This window comes from Silene latifolia, chromosome 1 (assembly GCF_048544455.1).
Source record: "Silene latifolia isolate original U9 population chromosome 1, ASM4854445v1, whole genome shotgun sequence".
Lineage (NCBI taxonomy): Eukaryota > Viridiplantae > Streptophyta > Magnoliopsida > Caryophyllales > Caryophyllaceae > Silene > Silene latifolia.
In genome coordinates, this window is record NC_133526.1 from 7,974,579 (window position 1) to 7,988,716 (window position 14,138).

The window sequence follows — 14,138 nt, forward strand, 5'->3', positions numbered from 1 at the left end:
TGCTAAATGTATCACAAGACTCGGCCGTTAAGATTCGGGTACATCGAATCAATATTGGGACAATTTTAGGGTGTGAGGCATTTTTTTGAGTATGACAATTTTGGCTATCCATTCATATATAAAAAATGCTGAACAAGGGTATATTACAATCACACAAACAATACGAGACGCCTTTGTTTGGAAGGAGAATTTAGAGGAAAATTAAGGGAAAGGGGAGGGATAAGGTAGAAATCATTCATCAATCGGAAAAAATTGGAAGGAAAACACTCCTGCTCAATTCTCCCTCCCCTTCGCTTCTCTCTTCTCCCAGAGAACATCTTGGTGGTCATAGCACAACAGATAATCTCATTAAGCTGTGAACAGATTACTAACCAAGGTGGTTTCACTCAATCCTCGTCCTCATCTTCATCTTTACTTTTGTTGCCTTTAGTGTGTGCTTGAGAATTATACATTTCAGCCACCTGAAACGAAATTCGCTGACAAATGAGTTGCAGTCCTCAACTGTATGGTTGTAGGAATAATATATGCCATAAAGTAGAATCCATGACTTCACCTGATCTGCCGAGGTTGCTTCCTCTGGAGCTTTGTCCTCTCTCACACGAAGAAGGCGTGGAAATCGCAGGGAAATTCCCTGTTCATGAGACATACAAATTCATATTCATACATTAAAGAGGTTTTATAATTTACACCTATGTTACTCCGACACTTAACTTAACTGCCGTGTCGCGTGTCAGACACGTGTCGGACACCGACACAACACTTCGACACTTCAATTTAGACCACAAAACATGAAAATGCACCCCAAATAGCCGTGTCCGACACGCTGACATGTGTCGGACACCGACACGTGTCGGCGTGTCTGAGTAACGCAGATTTACACCCACACTGCCTTTAAAAGACTACTGCGTCACAATATAAGGTAGTGCAAAGTGTTTTTGAGCAATTTTGCACTCTTTACATGTAAAAAATACTGTCGCCCATCTCTGTCAGTTTATGTTTTTTTTCCCTTGAATTTTTTTATAAACAAAAGTGAATAAATGACTTGGAGGAAGGGAGTAACAGTAATAACAAAAAATATCAACTTGAAAAATAAAAAAATGCACAGCTTAAAAAGAGGAAGGGGGGAGATAACCTTTTCAGAATCCACGGTTCCAACTGCAGCACGGTGCACCGGACTAATGGTCAAATCAGCTGCTTTTACTTCCCAGACCTGCAAGTTCAAAATTAGGGAGTATGATATTTTCTTACACCATCAGGTTACATTTAAAGATAAAAATACTCCAAGACTGGAATTCCGACCAAAAGGGCCAAATAGGGTTTGATATGTACCTCAGAAGGCTCAAACCAAACATCTGGCTTAAGGGTATCTCCAAAACGAAAGTATGGCTGAAAAAACAAATTCGAAAAACTGAAACGTGAATTTACAAGAGACAAAAAATGCCGTAGTATCAATTAATTAAGAAAGAGAAAGGTAAGAGTGGGAAAAACGGGAGAAGGGAGAACCTTGGGATTGGGAATGACTTTAGAGCGAAGACTAGAAGAACGTTCTTCCAACACTACTTCAGAGAATCCAGTACCTTTGGCACACAATTTACAGCAAGAAAAAACATGAGTGGCACAAATCAAAAGGACAACCAGAGCAGACAGCGTATTACATAAAGCCATTACCTATTTTACAGATGGTCTGGAACTCTTCGTTATCAGCGTCATAACAAGCAAGGAGAAAAGCGCCATAAACACCTGCACAACCAATTAAAACTAAATAAGATGGTTCAGGTGCATGTAGAAACAGGCATAGAATTCCAAAGACGTATACGACAGCACAAAAACATGTTAGGGGGATAAAACCAAATAACTAGGTAATGTAACAATTAGCAAGAGGACAACAAAATATGTACATATTACCCGGAAGAATTATTTTCGCAATGAAATCAGCATTAGAGACTGTTTAGAAGTCACTAACAATTTCAAAGCAAAGAGACTCCCGTAGATAGGTATACATGCAGGTGAATTACTAAATCGGGACTATAATCAAATTGTGGTAGACTTGGGAGTCATATACTGCCTGAGACCAGTACTATGTACACCCTCAAGCATTCAGGGAAGGGATTAAATATCAAGGCTTGAGTGAAGCTTATAGGAAAACATGTGGTAAATAAAATAGACCACATGCTTGTAATCACAATTCATACATATGGAGTAATACACAGTCCACTGCATGACAGCTTAAAACACAAGCACACCAAATATTGAAGTTGTATAATCCTGAACATATCCCTCGCAAGTCGCAACCCATCTAGCCATAAAGATGGCTTCAAAGGGGCTCTTAGTAAATTTTTGATCACAATTCAAATCAAAGATCAAGATTACTGCCTTCTCAGCACTCCATACACTATCTAACAAAGATACATATATCACATCTATAAGATAGCATAACTCCTATCAAACTTTTAATCGCAATTCAAACAAAGATTAAGGTTACTTCTATCTCAGCACTTCATACACTACCAAAGAAAGATACATATATCGCATTTATGAAAAAAGCATTAGCATTCATGTCGTGCCAGTTCAAAACACAGGAGCCAAATATTGTAATCAACAACCCTGACCATATCCCCTCTCAGTCCCATCAATCCATGAAGACGGCTTCTTAATAAAAAATTCATCACAACTTCAAACAAAGACTGGGGTAAACGCTAACCCTGCATTCCAGACAATACCAAACAAAGAAACATAGTTATATATTGCTATATGTTGAGCAGAAAATGAGAATGTAATCTTAACCAGTTCGTTTTCCACGGCCATGGAATGCTCCAATAGGCACCAGGTCAAGAGAGTCCCCAACGCTGCACAACAAAAAAAACAATCTTGAGACTAATATTCCAATTGTTTCATTGACTTACTGTTCCATTTCTGGCGTCCTGAACCAAGTGTCCTAAAGTATTTATTTTCGTCTAGAACAAGAATTTATACCAAATTGACAGCGTATCCATTTCATATTCTAGTAAGAAAATAGAGCTCCTGATCCAACAAGAATGGTTTTCAGTTTATCAGCAAATTGTTAATGCTACTGTGCAGGTGTTAACACTCAAAAGTTTCTATTTGTTTGCATTATCGGTCTGAAAAAACTCTGTTTTCTTTTGGTATAGTTTTGTCGTCCTAGGTATTTTTGTTTTTCTTTATGCCTTAGGAGTTGCTGCAGAATACTTTCATTTCTCTTGTACATTTGTACTCCCATTGAGGTAGATCGTTGCTATCACTCTGTACGATAGATCGGAATAGAAGGTTTTTGTTTAATCAATTACAGATGGAGCAAACCATCTCATTAAGGCATTTTTAGCTAGTTTCAAAAGGCAAGTAGTCAAACCGAAGACAAATGCCCAATTAAGCAAAGAGATTGTCATTTGCCTGTCCATGTAATCCTTTTTCAGCTTAACCCAGTTATTTGACCGCTTTGAAGGCTCATATGTCGCCTCCGTTTCCAATGTTTTGATAATCAACCCTTCGCAACTGCAATAAACAAAAAAAGGACTGGCTTACTGAAGGACAGTGACATCACTGGAAGAGAAAAGTGACCAAAGGAGTAGATTTAAAATTGCTTGTATTGTTCATTTGAACCATACAACAAATACAGCAAGATAATAAGGGCGCTAATAGTGAAAAGATAAAAAACTCCGTTACAGGAATGCAAATAATTCAAATCCTATTATCCTAATACCACAACCAACCTTTAGACACTAAATATTAAATAAAAATTAATTGTTGTGAACAGGCTGCAACGAAAATGTTTGACATGGAAAAGAACTAAAGCCCTCCCAAAGCCTACTCAATAAGTCAATAACAACTTTTGTATTTCTTCGACATCATTGCTGGGAAGAAACATTACCTGGCATTAACAGCAGCATCAAGAAACTTTTGTATTTCTTCAATATCATTCGATGTGACTGTTGTAGCAAACTGAAAATACCCAGGTTCCTCCTCGAATGAATCATATAGATGCTGCAGCATACCCCGCATCACACCAGAGAAAAATCAGAGTGCAAGCCTACATAACACTCAGAAAAGTACTAACAAAGCCTAATCCAGAACCCATAGCGTCAGCTAAACATTATTATAACCTAAGCTTATTACTCCTGTGTACTGAGGCTAAAATAAGTCCTCAGGAATGAAGAAGTGTTTGGTGCTCCCAATAAACCGACTAAACCCCTCCTCACCAAGGAATTGGATTGTTCGTGACAAACAAAACTTTCACAGACTATGTGAATGCTTTAAGGCTGTCACAACTTACAACCTAACATTCCCATCACAAACTCAAAGAAGGAATGTCATGGCCAAGTTTTGGATCCCTACTTCCAATATTACTACAAACACTGTTTCCCATTGAGTGCAATATCTTGCAAAAAAAAAAAAGGATACAAGTTTTGGGGTCAAATAGAGACTATGTGAGTATGAGCATATGACTACCTTTATTTATAGCCTGGCTGTGGTGAGCCTTTTGATTAAAAGATTTTTTTCTGGTTCACGCCTTATTCATGTACATCAATTACTGTTTTTCTTTAATTTGTTTACTTTTTCTGTCCCATTTTCAATGTTTTACCTCTCGTTGACAGTTTCAGAAGATAGCTCATTTTACAAAAATCAATTTGCGACTACAGCTTTGTTGATGTAGTTACTTTACTGTTGTTGTAGTCTTTTATAGTTCAAATACTAAATTTCGAGGGAAATGTACGTAGGTCAGATTCTTTTATATCTTAATCCATTGTCTCCACAATCCAAAGTTCACAAGGAAAAGAGCTTTCAAATACTAGTTTAGGTACCCTGAGTCCCACCAAGGATAACCATTGGGGAAGTGGATAACCATTGGGGAAGTCAAATGCAGCAAGTGTTAGGCCGAAAATGAAAAGTCCTTCTATGAGCTTTACTGAAATGTTTCATGTCATCATGCTTAATTTTATGGTACTCCTAAAGTCAATGCCTTATTTGAAGGGGTTCTGGAGTACAGAGAGCACCTTAACGTCAAAGTAAACTATCAAACTATTTAGAAAATGTTTTGGGACACCTCACCCCATATTTTCAATATGTATTATAATGCTGGGCAATCATTTATATGAATACTATTATAGGTTGTACCACAATGTATGAATATATATACACATTTGTTTACATCTCACATAAGGAGGTTGTCCTGATGAAATTAAGACAAAGTGAGATGTGATCTCGACATCTATGTGAGTGATTTTTTTTCTTATGTTTCAAATGCCCAACAATATTTTATCAGCAAATTAACCAAAGGTCAGCTAAATCTGATGGTGAAACCTGATGTACAAGAGAGACGCATGATGTGAGTACCTGTCTACGACATGTGAGCTGCTCCTGAAGAAGGGATTTTCCATTTAAGTATAAGATGTCAAAAGCAAAGATGCTAACATCAACTTTAATCTCACTCATTGCAACATTTTTGCGAGCTCGAGTGCTAAGAATCTGTCAAAAAGCGCCAGCGATCAATATATTTATGTACTAAGAGCCAGAAATCTAGCTGTCCAGATAAATGAGTTAAATGGTCATTATGGTTTCATTTTAAATAAGCAAATATGTGACACTAGAACATATTCATGTAGAGCATGGCATCAAGACCATGTCTCAAATTTTAAAAATGGTTATGAGTTGAATGCACCCCCAATGGAATAGATGAATTACAGTTTTCATATTGTGTGATGGCAACTTACCAATATATTATTTTTATTTTTATAGTCAAAAATGAGTCAAGCTAAGGTATTCTAAATCAAAACGGCTCATTTAGTAAATGGCATTCCAAATTTAGGTAAAAGTCCCTTGGAAACAGCATTCCTATTGTTGGAGGGGAAAGATTGTGTACAGCTGTATACCCATTGTTTCTCAATTTGTTTGAAGCAGAAATCTCTCTACATGGAATCGTGACTCTAAATGAGGCACAAAAGTAGACCCTAAATAAGCATGCACAAGATTGGAGGAATCAAGCTTAACCAATGTAATTGACACCATTTCCCAGAGGAAGATGACATCACACATCATATTCTAATATTTATCTGCATATGTAGTACCTGAAAAGGAAGAATCTTCTGCTTCTCACGGTCATATGCGACAATTTCACAATCCAAAACAAAAGATTTTACAGGTGACTTCTTGAACCTGGACATGAAATCAGAGACAAAATAAAGCAATCAGAGGGATGGAGAGCACATGATAGAGTCAGTAAAGTGAAATCCCAACAATTTTATTTGTGCAAGACTGGAGCACGTTTAAACGTAGACTCATGGGTGAATACAAGCCGAAATGCCATCATGGAATATCTTGATTAAGATACCACTCATAATTCTAATGTTAACTGCCAAGGAAGAATGTGAACAAAGAACAATGTGCATTTCAACTATACTAAGAAGTTCTATATCTTGCAAGAGTTGAAACATAGGCCTATTAAGGAGCAAGCTTCTCTAAAGAGTCAAAATTAATAAAGATGGAAATTTTGCAAGAAGCCCTCAAAGGCAAAATCAAACTTAGAAATTAGTAATGAATAATGATAAACAAAGGAAATAAAGTCAGAAAACATCAATAACAGCATTGATGCTGTCAAGTCATCTTAGAAAAGTAATGAAGTAATCAGGCCACCTAGAAGTGCAAGTGCCAAATATTCTTTCAAAAACATTCGACATTTTTGGCTATATTAGTTACCAGTTACCACTGTACACTTGTATAATTCCTCTATTAAAGTTATCAGAACATTTCTTGTTTCAATTGTTCTTCCTCTTTCTATTTCCTATTTTGGATTCCCAGAGAATGAAAGGCTAACCAAAATATTTGTGGCAATAGCAAAAATATCATCAGTTCATCGCCAATACAATATGTTAAAACTAATCTCGTGTACACTTATGAACTGACCAATAGCAACAGAGCACAGAAAACAGAAATTTCATTAAGGTTCCTTTAAACTACTTCCAGAAAGCGCATAGAAAAGCGAAAGATCGTAAGAATATACCTACTCACTGCAGCAATTACATCAGGGTACTTTCCAGTGTTCCTTTCAGCATTTCTGCTGTATACCTCGACTGAGCCATCCTCCATATAATGAATCTATATTTCATGGATAAAGAAAGATTAAACTCAAAAACATGCACGACAAAGAATGAATAATATGAGACTCAACCCCAAACACACAAAGATGATGCGAACAATTTAGCACAAAAATAAGAAGGTATAAGAAGGACAACTCCTTGAGTTTTCGTTATGCAAAGTGGGCGAGTAGAAGTAATAAATAAAGACAGGTGACCACTACACATGACTGTTACAGTGACTGCAACTGATACGGTAATATAGTACCGTGTCTATCTACAGATGCATTCTCACCGATACAGTGGCTTGACTTCAAAGCTCGTTTGAGCTCTTATTTTTAATTAATGTTAAAAGTAAATTTTTTTCAATAATATTTACTTACAAATAATGCTCGAAAAAAATGTACTCAAACAAAGCTGTGGCTCGGGCTAGGGCTCGGGCTTGTAAAATCTCATAAGAGCCGAGCTTAAGCTTTGGTTTTAAGAGCTGGGGCCCGGGCTCGACTCGATTTTGACAATATGAGCTAAATTATCAAAGATTCAAAGGTGGGCTCGAGCTCGGCTCAGCATGGTTACACCCCTAACAGCAAAAAAGAAAGGGAACCAGAAAAAGGGAGAAACAACTGCAATACACTTACTTGAGCACGTTCTCCATCATACTTGTACTCACAAGTAAATACCCTGTCTTGAAATTTATCTATAATTTCTGACACCCCCTTTGTGGGCTTTGCCAGCATAGGCCCTATTGGAACACCTGGCATGAACGCACATGTCTGTGATAGATTCCATACACCACCACTTAGGAGGGCAGGGATTACTTTGTCGTACACAGGAAGGACAGAGTAGACTTGTTTAACGATCTTCCCTGCCTAATAGAGAAATCAAATGTATTTTTTAGGAGACGCATATAAACAACAGTGACAGTATCAGTTACTGTGGAAAAGTGATTAAATAAACTGAAATAAGTATAATGAAAGTTAGCCTTGACAACTTGAAGACTAGCATTGCCAACCGACTCCTTGCTCGCTTAAAACAACTCATTAAAAGAACAAAGCATCCAAATGATATAGCACCTAGCTAGCTCCACCAAGAACTACCAGATGTGTGGCTGTCCATGAAAAACATAGCCAGAAAATACATTTTTTCAACTAGTCATATGAATAGGGAAATTCAAAGGTCTAACCTTATTCGGTTACTTGAATTTCTAACCAGGAATTGATGAAAGAAAAACAACTGCAATTAATTAGGTTAAAGGGCAATTTAATTCCCCAACCAAGTCCATCAATCTGAAGATTTTATAAGAATAAAGCCTCGACAGCAACCGTAATTGTGTAAGCCCAACCAACCTAATCTTAAGGAATATGTCAAATAATGTGAACATATACATCTCCCAAGCGAAAAGCACACAGAGGCATAATGTTATACAGAGAAAAGGGGGGGGGGGGGGGGGGTTGACTGACTTTAACAATTATAACTACTCCCTCATATACTCTGCAATAGCCTCATTTACTTGGGCACAAATATTTAAGATAGTATGTGGTGAGTAATTGTCAAGGAGAGGAGTAGGTTGTTAGGCGTGGCCATAAGTGAAATGGTGGTTCATACTTTTAGATTGTGATGATCAAAAAGAACTTTCACAACCCAGACAAATTTAGAAATGGGGCAATTCCATTGAATGAGCCAAAAATGAAAATGGGGAATTTCCAAAGAAAATGAGGGGGTAGTTCTTAAGAAAGCAGAAAAGTAAAGCTTTCTGAAAGATACTAGCTTAATTTTCCCAATCTCAGATCATCTTCATCATATAATTCCACAACAATTCAACACAGACAATGAAGGACAGCTAATCAAATCATCAAGTAACTTGATAAGTTGGTCCCAGTAACCATCGATAGTAAATAAATGCAGATGAAGATGGAAATTCCAACAGACATAAATTTGCGGCATTTTACATCACATAATACTTTCAGCATGCAACATGCAGCATAACCCAATTACCCAAAATTCCATGCAAACAAACTTAAATCACCTCTTCGAATGGAGATTGTATATTAGAAGGGGGCTTTGAGTGCTCCTCAGAATATACAGCAGCTTGTCCCAGGGCAACAAGAAGAGTTTGCTCTGCTAAACCAATCCGTAACTTTGACTGCCACAGAGACAAACTTGTTCATCAAATATGGGAAAAAAAAAAATCAAATGTGTTTGATATACAAACTAAAACCTGAAGCAGACGCATCAAATACACAGGTTCACAATCTTTGGCTGCAACAAGAAGTGACTTGATGTAGTTTTTCTTCTTGTCTTGGCTATCCTTGCCTGATGCCTATAGAAATGTCACTAGAAAAGTCATGTACTAGTATCGGGCAAGGAGGGAATTTAAATATTGTTTGAGTGGTCCCTGAATCTAGATTCTGCATATTTCCTTCACTAATTGGAATAAAAAGGACTGGCTCAGAGAAAACCAACTACTAATCGGGAGGAAATTTAGTGGGTCGAATGTATGCAGCCCTACCCTTGTGGTAGCAACACAAAGAGGCTGTTTCCGAATGACCCAGGATGAAAATTGCCCTCCCCACGAAAAAAAAAAAAGTACCATGAAAGAAATTAACAGGCGCAGTTACTAGCATGAAAAACCTCACCTGGGCAATGAGGTGGAACGTACTGAAAACCTTAGCAATGGTTAATGGAGGAGGTTGGCGCATCATGCTTTGCTTCGAACGGATTTCTTTAGCAACGTCCCCTAAATCACCTAAGTCCTGTCAATGGAGGATTTCAAATGACAAATTGAAGAATAGAAAAAAAGATTATATGTTCACACAGGTTGAAACCCACCGAAAACAGCCAGACTGTAAAACTAAACAATACGTACTTCCATATTTTTTACGAATCCTCATTTCACGCACTTAGTACATTGGTTCTTACAAGAACCACCCCAAAACGTACACCAGCATATTCATCAATGTCCCAAAAGGTGCCTTGAATAGTGAAAGACTCAAATCAACATTCTAAAGGATTTTTTTGTTTTCAGGTTCATATAAGATTAAAAAACAAGATGCCAACAGTCTCCTTATAGGTAAGGGGCCGAGCAATTTGACGTACGCAACCTTAGCTAAGAGAGGTTGTTTCCAGAAAATCAATAGCGAAAATGGTGTAATGTAAAGAATAGAATTTCCCGACTGCATTTCCCAATTGTAGATGCCATGAGAAAGAAAAAAACTCATGATATCCCCTAATGTACCCATTTTCTCACTCTGAACCAACCAGTAGTTCAAGATCCTATTGGTGAGAATATAGTTTCAGAATGTTCTATCAAAACTTTGCCATACAACAAGAAGCAACTATCCCGCACAATAAGAAACGAGTAGTCAACATATCCCTTACATGACATCTTAGCACTTGCATCATGTATTGTCTTGAAAAAGGAACCAACCACAACAAAAGGCCTACACATGCACACTTGTGGAACAAAAAGCTGATTACATTATGCAATACCTTTAACACAGCTTCAGTATCACCACCCAAAACAAGGAAGCATGAGCATATACATCTCCGGAAGAATGCCAGACTCGAACGGAAAATAGATGCAAAATTAAAAGTCTACACAAGTTAATTGTCCACACCATGCAAGACAACAAGAACTAAAAGCTCATAGCAAGAGATGAGCATGAGAAGCCTAACATAATAGCAGCCATTTCATAAAAAGAACATATGATCAATTTTTTTTCTTAAATTACATTACACAAGAGCATAATTGAATGCACCATTCAAAATTCAAAGGAATCAGTCCACGACAAGTAGTTCACTCAAATGTCATGCATATGTGAGGAGAATTTTGAACAACATATGGAATTTAAATAAATGGAGGGAGTATTGTACAATGCAAATAAAACCATCATTTCCAAGTTCAAACCACAAATCCATTCGCCTTGTCCATCTTCTTTACTACTTTATCGGTCATAATACTACGAGAAACCAATGCACCACAACGGCAACGCACCACCATTTGTTTCACATGACAATTTCACCATTACACTCCTTACCATACAATAAAGAAGAACAACTGAATAATTAAAACTCGACAAATTATGCCAAGTTCGAATCACAATCCACACTCCTCCTGCTCGCCTTTGTTACTATTACCACACATTGCAAAATCTACATATCTGCAAGCTCAAACCACGCAATGCATCCAAAAAAACATCCAACAAATACGCGATCAAGATTCACAAAGCACAAAACCTGGATTACCTTATAGGACTTCTTGATGACGGCCTCAGTAGCACCACAGGCCTCAGCAAGAGCCTTAATAAGCGAAATATCGCCAATGCCGAGCTCAATCCCTTGATGAGCAGGAGCAATTTTATTAGCCAAAAGATAAACAACACACAAAAGATCCTCAGGAGTCTTGGCAATCACAGTCCTCAACAAATTACAAGTAATATCCGTTATCACAATCCTCCCGCTTTCGCCTTTAATCAAATCAAACGCCTTCGCCAGTAAAAGAAACGGCACCTTCTCCCCATCCTCCCACCACGCCGCCAATTTCGGGTCGAAATTAGGCGGTTTTTTCTTCAAATTGATCACATATTCATCAATATTTACGCTTAACTTGGATTTCTTGGATTGAGGCGGCACCTCACTCACAGTAACAATGTCGTTAACGTTGGTGGCGGCTGAATCTACTTCCTTTGGGATTAATTCCTCATCAACGCTAGGGCTAGGGTTAGGGTTAGGGTTTAGGGTTTTACGCTTTTGAGGAGAAGAAGAGGATTGGGGCTTTTTCTTTGCTGCAGCGGCACGTGCGCCGGACATGAGCTTGTCGAAGGCGGAAGGGCGAGAGGAAGACATTGATGAAGCGTATCGAGGACGGAGAATGTTAGGGTTCCGGGGAAAACGGAGGGTTTTGAAGGGAAGGAGAGAGAAAATGGGTTTGAAACGAAAGAAGGAGAGCGGGAGGTGAGAAGAAGAGAGCTTGAGCATGCCCAACAATGGAGGTCGGAAGGTGAGGTTTAATGGAGGGAGAAGAGGGGTGGAATTGGCGGGAAGTCTATGCAGGGTTAATTCTTCACCTCACTGCGCCCTGTAGGAAACTAGGTGGGGTCGGATGGCATGAAATAGTTGTCGTTTTGGGTTAATGCCTTAATGTGTTACGTAGGTTCGGATTTTCAAATTTTATAACATGGCGTGTTTCTAGTGAGTAAAATGTAAACTTATTAAAGGAACACGCCATTTATAATGACGGGTTTTATAGAGTAAACACGTCATTGATAATGGTGTGTCTATACAACAACTTTAAACTGGAACAAAGAAGAGACATCATTAAGAGTGGCGGGTTTTGAGAAGAAAACACGTCATTAAGAATGGCGGGTTTTGAGAAGGAAACACACCATTCTGAATGACGTGTCTATGCGTCTCATTTTTCCATGACTTTCAAGGGCTGCTATAATGTGCATATAACCCTACACACGCCATTTAGAATGGCGGTTGTTATAAGGGAAACACGCCAGTTGCAATAGTGTGTCTATGCACGACATTTTTTTTTTAAAAAAAAAAATATACATCATCTAATTTCCCTTTTTCGGGCGTTTGGTTGGGTGAATACGGAAAGGGAAAGAGAATAAAAATGGTTGATTCCTTTTGTTGTTGTTTGTTTGACACAAAGAAAGGGTAACACATACCACCCCCCTCTCCCTTTACCCCAAAACCATTCTCATCAATACCCTTCCCCCCCTTGGGTAAAAGCCCATAACCCCATAACCCCTTCTTCCTCCTACTCCTTATTTCCACCACTCCCACCAACACCCATCACACCCTCTCACACCGTCAACCACTGCCACCTACACCCTACACCCACCACACCGACACAACCACCACCAGCGAAGCCGACACAACCACCACCAGCGACGCCGCCTGTCCACGCTACCCCATATCCTCAACCACTAAACACCACACCAACACCTTCATTAACTCTCCCACCAACCACCACCAACACCTTCCTCGGCCACACCACTGCAACCGCCCGACGCCGGCCACACCACTGCAACCGCCCGACGCCGGCCACACCATATCTGGTGTTTTAAGGGGTGGGGGAGGGGTTTTCGAAGGGTTGTGGTAGATTTTTTAGAATGAATAAGGTGTTTGGGGTCGTGATTGTGGTGTTTGTTGAGGGCGTGAGGCGCGGTGATTAGGTTCGCCGTGGGGTACCGTGAGGAAGATCGTCGGCGCCGCTACTTGTGGTGGTGTCGGTGTAGATAATGGTGGAGGAGGTGGTAGATGTTGGCTTTTAATTCCCTTTCCCTCTAATTGTCAACCAAACACCCAAGTATAATATGGGTGATCCCATTTATTTCCCTCTCTTACCCTTTCTTGATTTCATTCTCTTACCCTTTCCCGTACCAAACGCCCCAGTGAAACAAATTAAACTAATCGACGTAAAACTAAACGAATCGATTTAAAAACAAAAATCAAAACGATGAATTACTAATCGTAACCCTGTAACTAACTACGTAAAACTAAACGAATCCATTTAAAAAAAAAGTTCGGATGTGGACCATACACGTGTATGTTTCACGTCCAAACTGTATCCGTATTTTTGTAAATCGTCGGTATGAGATACTTACTTGATTGATTGAATTAGACAAGGAATAACAATGCATAGTACTCCGTAATTGTGGTAATGATTATTGAATAAACTGAAATCATATTGCACTCATGTTCATCAACGATTTATATTTTGATGATGATGATTTATGCAAGGTTAACCCAAAATGGTTTTGACAGAGCCACAGAGGTAAGTATTATACATATCCCGTGAAAGAAAAATGCAGTGAATAATATGGAGTAAAGGTAAGTATTCGCGCAAGAAGGGGTATGATGTAATACATTCGTATTAAACGCGTAATCCTTTTTTCGTACTTAAGAATAGAATATCAAAATTGCAAAAACTTATCCTTATGTTTCTTGTTCTTATAATTGTGTTGTTAGAATGAAAATACAAAAGAGACGCATTAAACAGAGCATTAAAACACCATCCCCATATCCCCCAACACCTAAACG

At 38.5% G+C, this 14,138-nt stretch overlaps 1 protein-coding gene across 1 annotated transcript; it reads right to left on the bottom strand.

The window, feature by feature from the left end:
- LOC141596113 (DNA ligase 1-like) lies at nt 1–12,167 on the bottom strand. Its single transcript, XM_074416156.1, has 17 exons — nt 11,331–12,167; nt 9,722–9,838; nt 9,304–9,405; nt 9,112–9,228; nt 7,724–7,954; nt 7,013–7,107; nt 6,081–6,168; nt 5,350–5,481; nt 3,887–3,999; nt 3,409–3,510; nt 2,785–2,846; nt 1,669–1,740; nt 1,504–1,577; nt 1,330–1,386; nt 1,133–1,210; nt 554–631; nt 1–461 (listed from the first exon to the last, which is right to left on the bottom strand). Exons 1-17 carry the CDS (start codon nt 12,060–12,062, stop codon nt 387–389), a joined length of 2,325 nt encoding a protein of 774 aa, XP_074272257.1. The 5' UTR covers nt 12,063–12,167; the 3' UTR covers nt 1–386.
- Between the last annotated feature and the right edge of the window lie 1,971 nt (nt 12,168–14,138).

What these genes read in the sequence shown, in the direction of transcription:
- LOC141596113 (XM_074416156.1), bottom strand. Translation starts at nt 12,062, where the DNA reads ATGCTCAAGCTCTCTTCTTCTCACCTCCCGCTCTCCTTCTTTCGTTTC. An exon ending in AAGTCATTCCCAATCCCAAG is followed by an intron (nt 1,387 to 1,503) that starts GTTCTCCCTTCT and finishes TTGTTTTTTCAG; the next exon opens with CCATACTTTCGTTTTGGAGA. An exon ending in TTTGGTTTGAGCCTTCTGAG is followed by an intron (nt 1,211 to 1,329) that starts GTACATATCAAA and finishes TTGAACTTGCAG; the next exon opens with GTCTGGGAAGTAAAAGCAGC.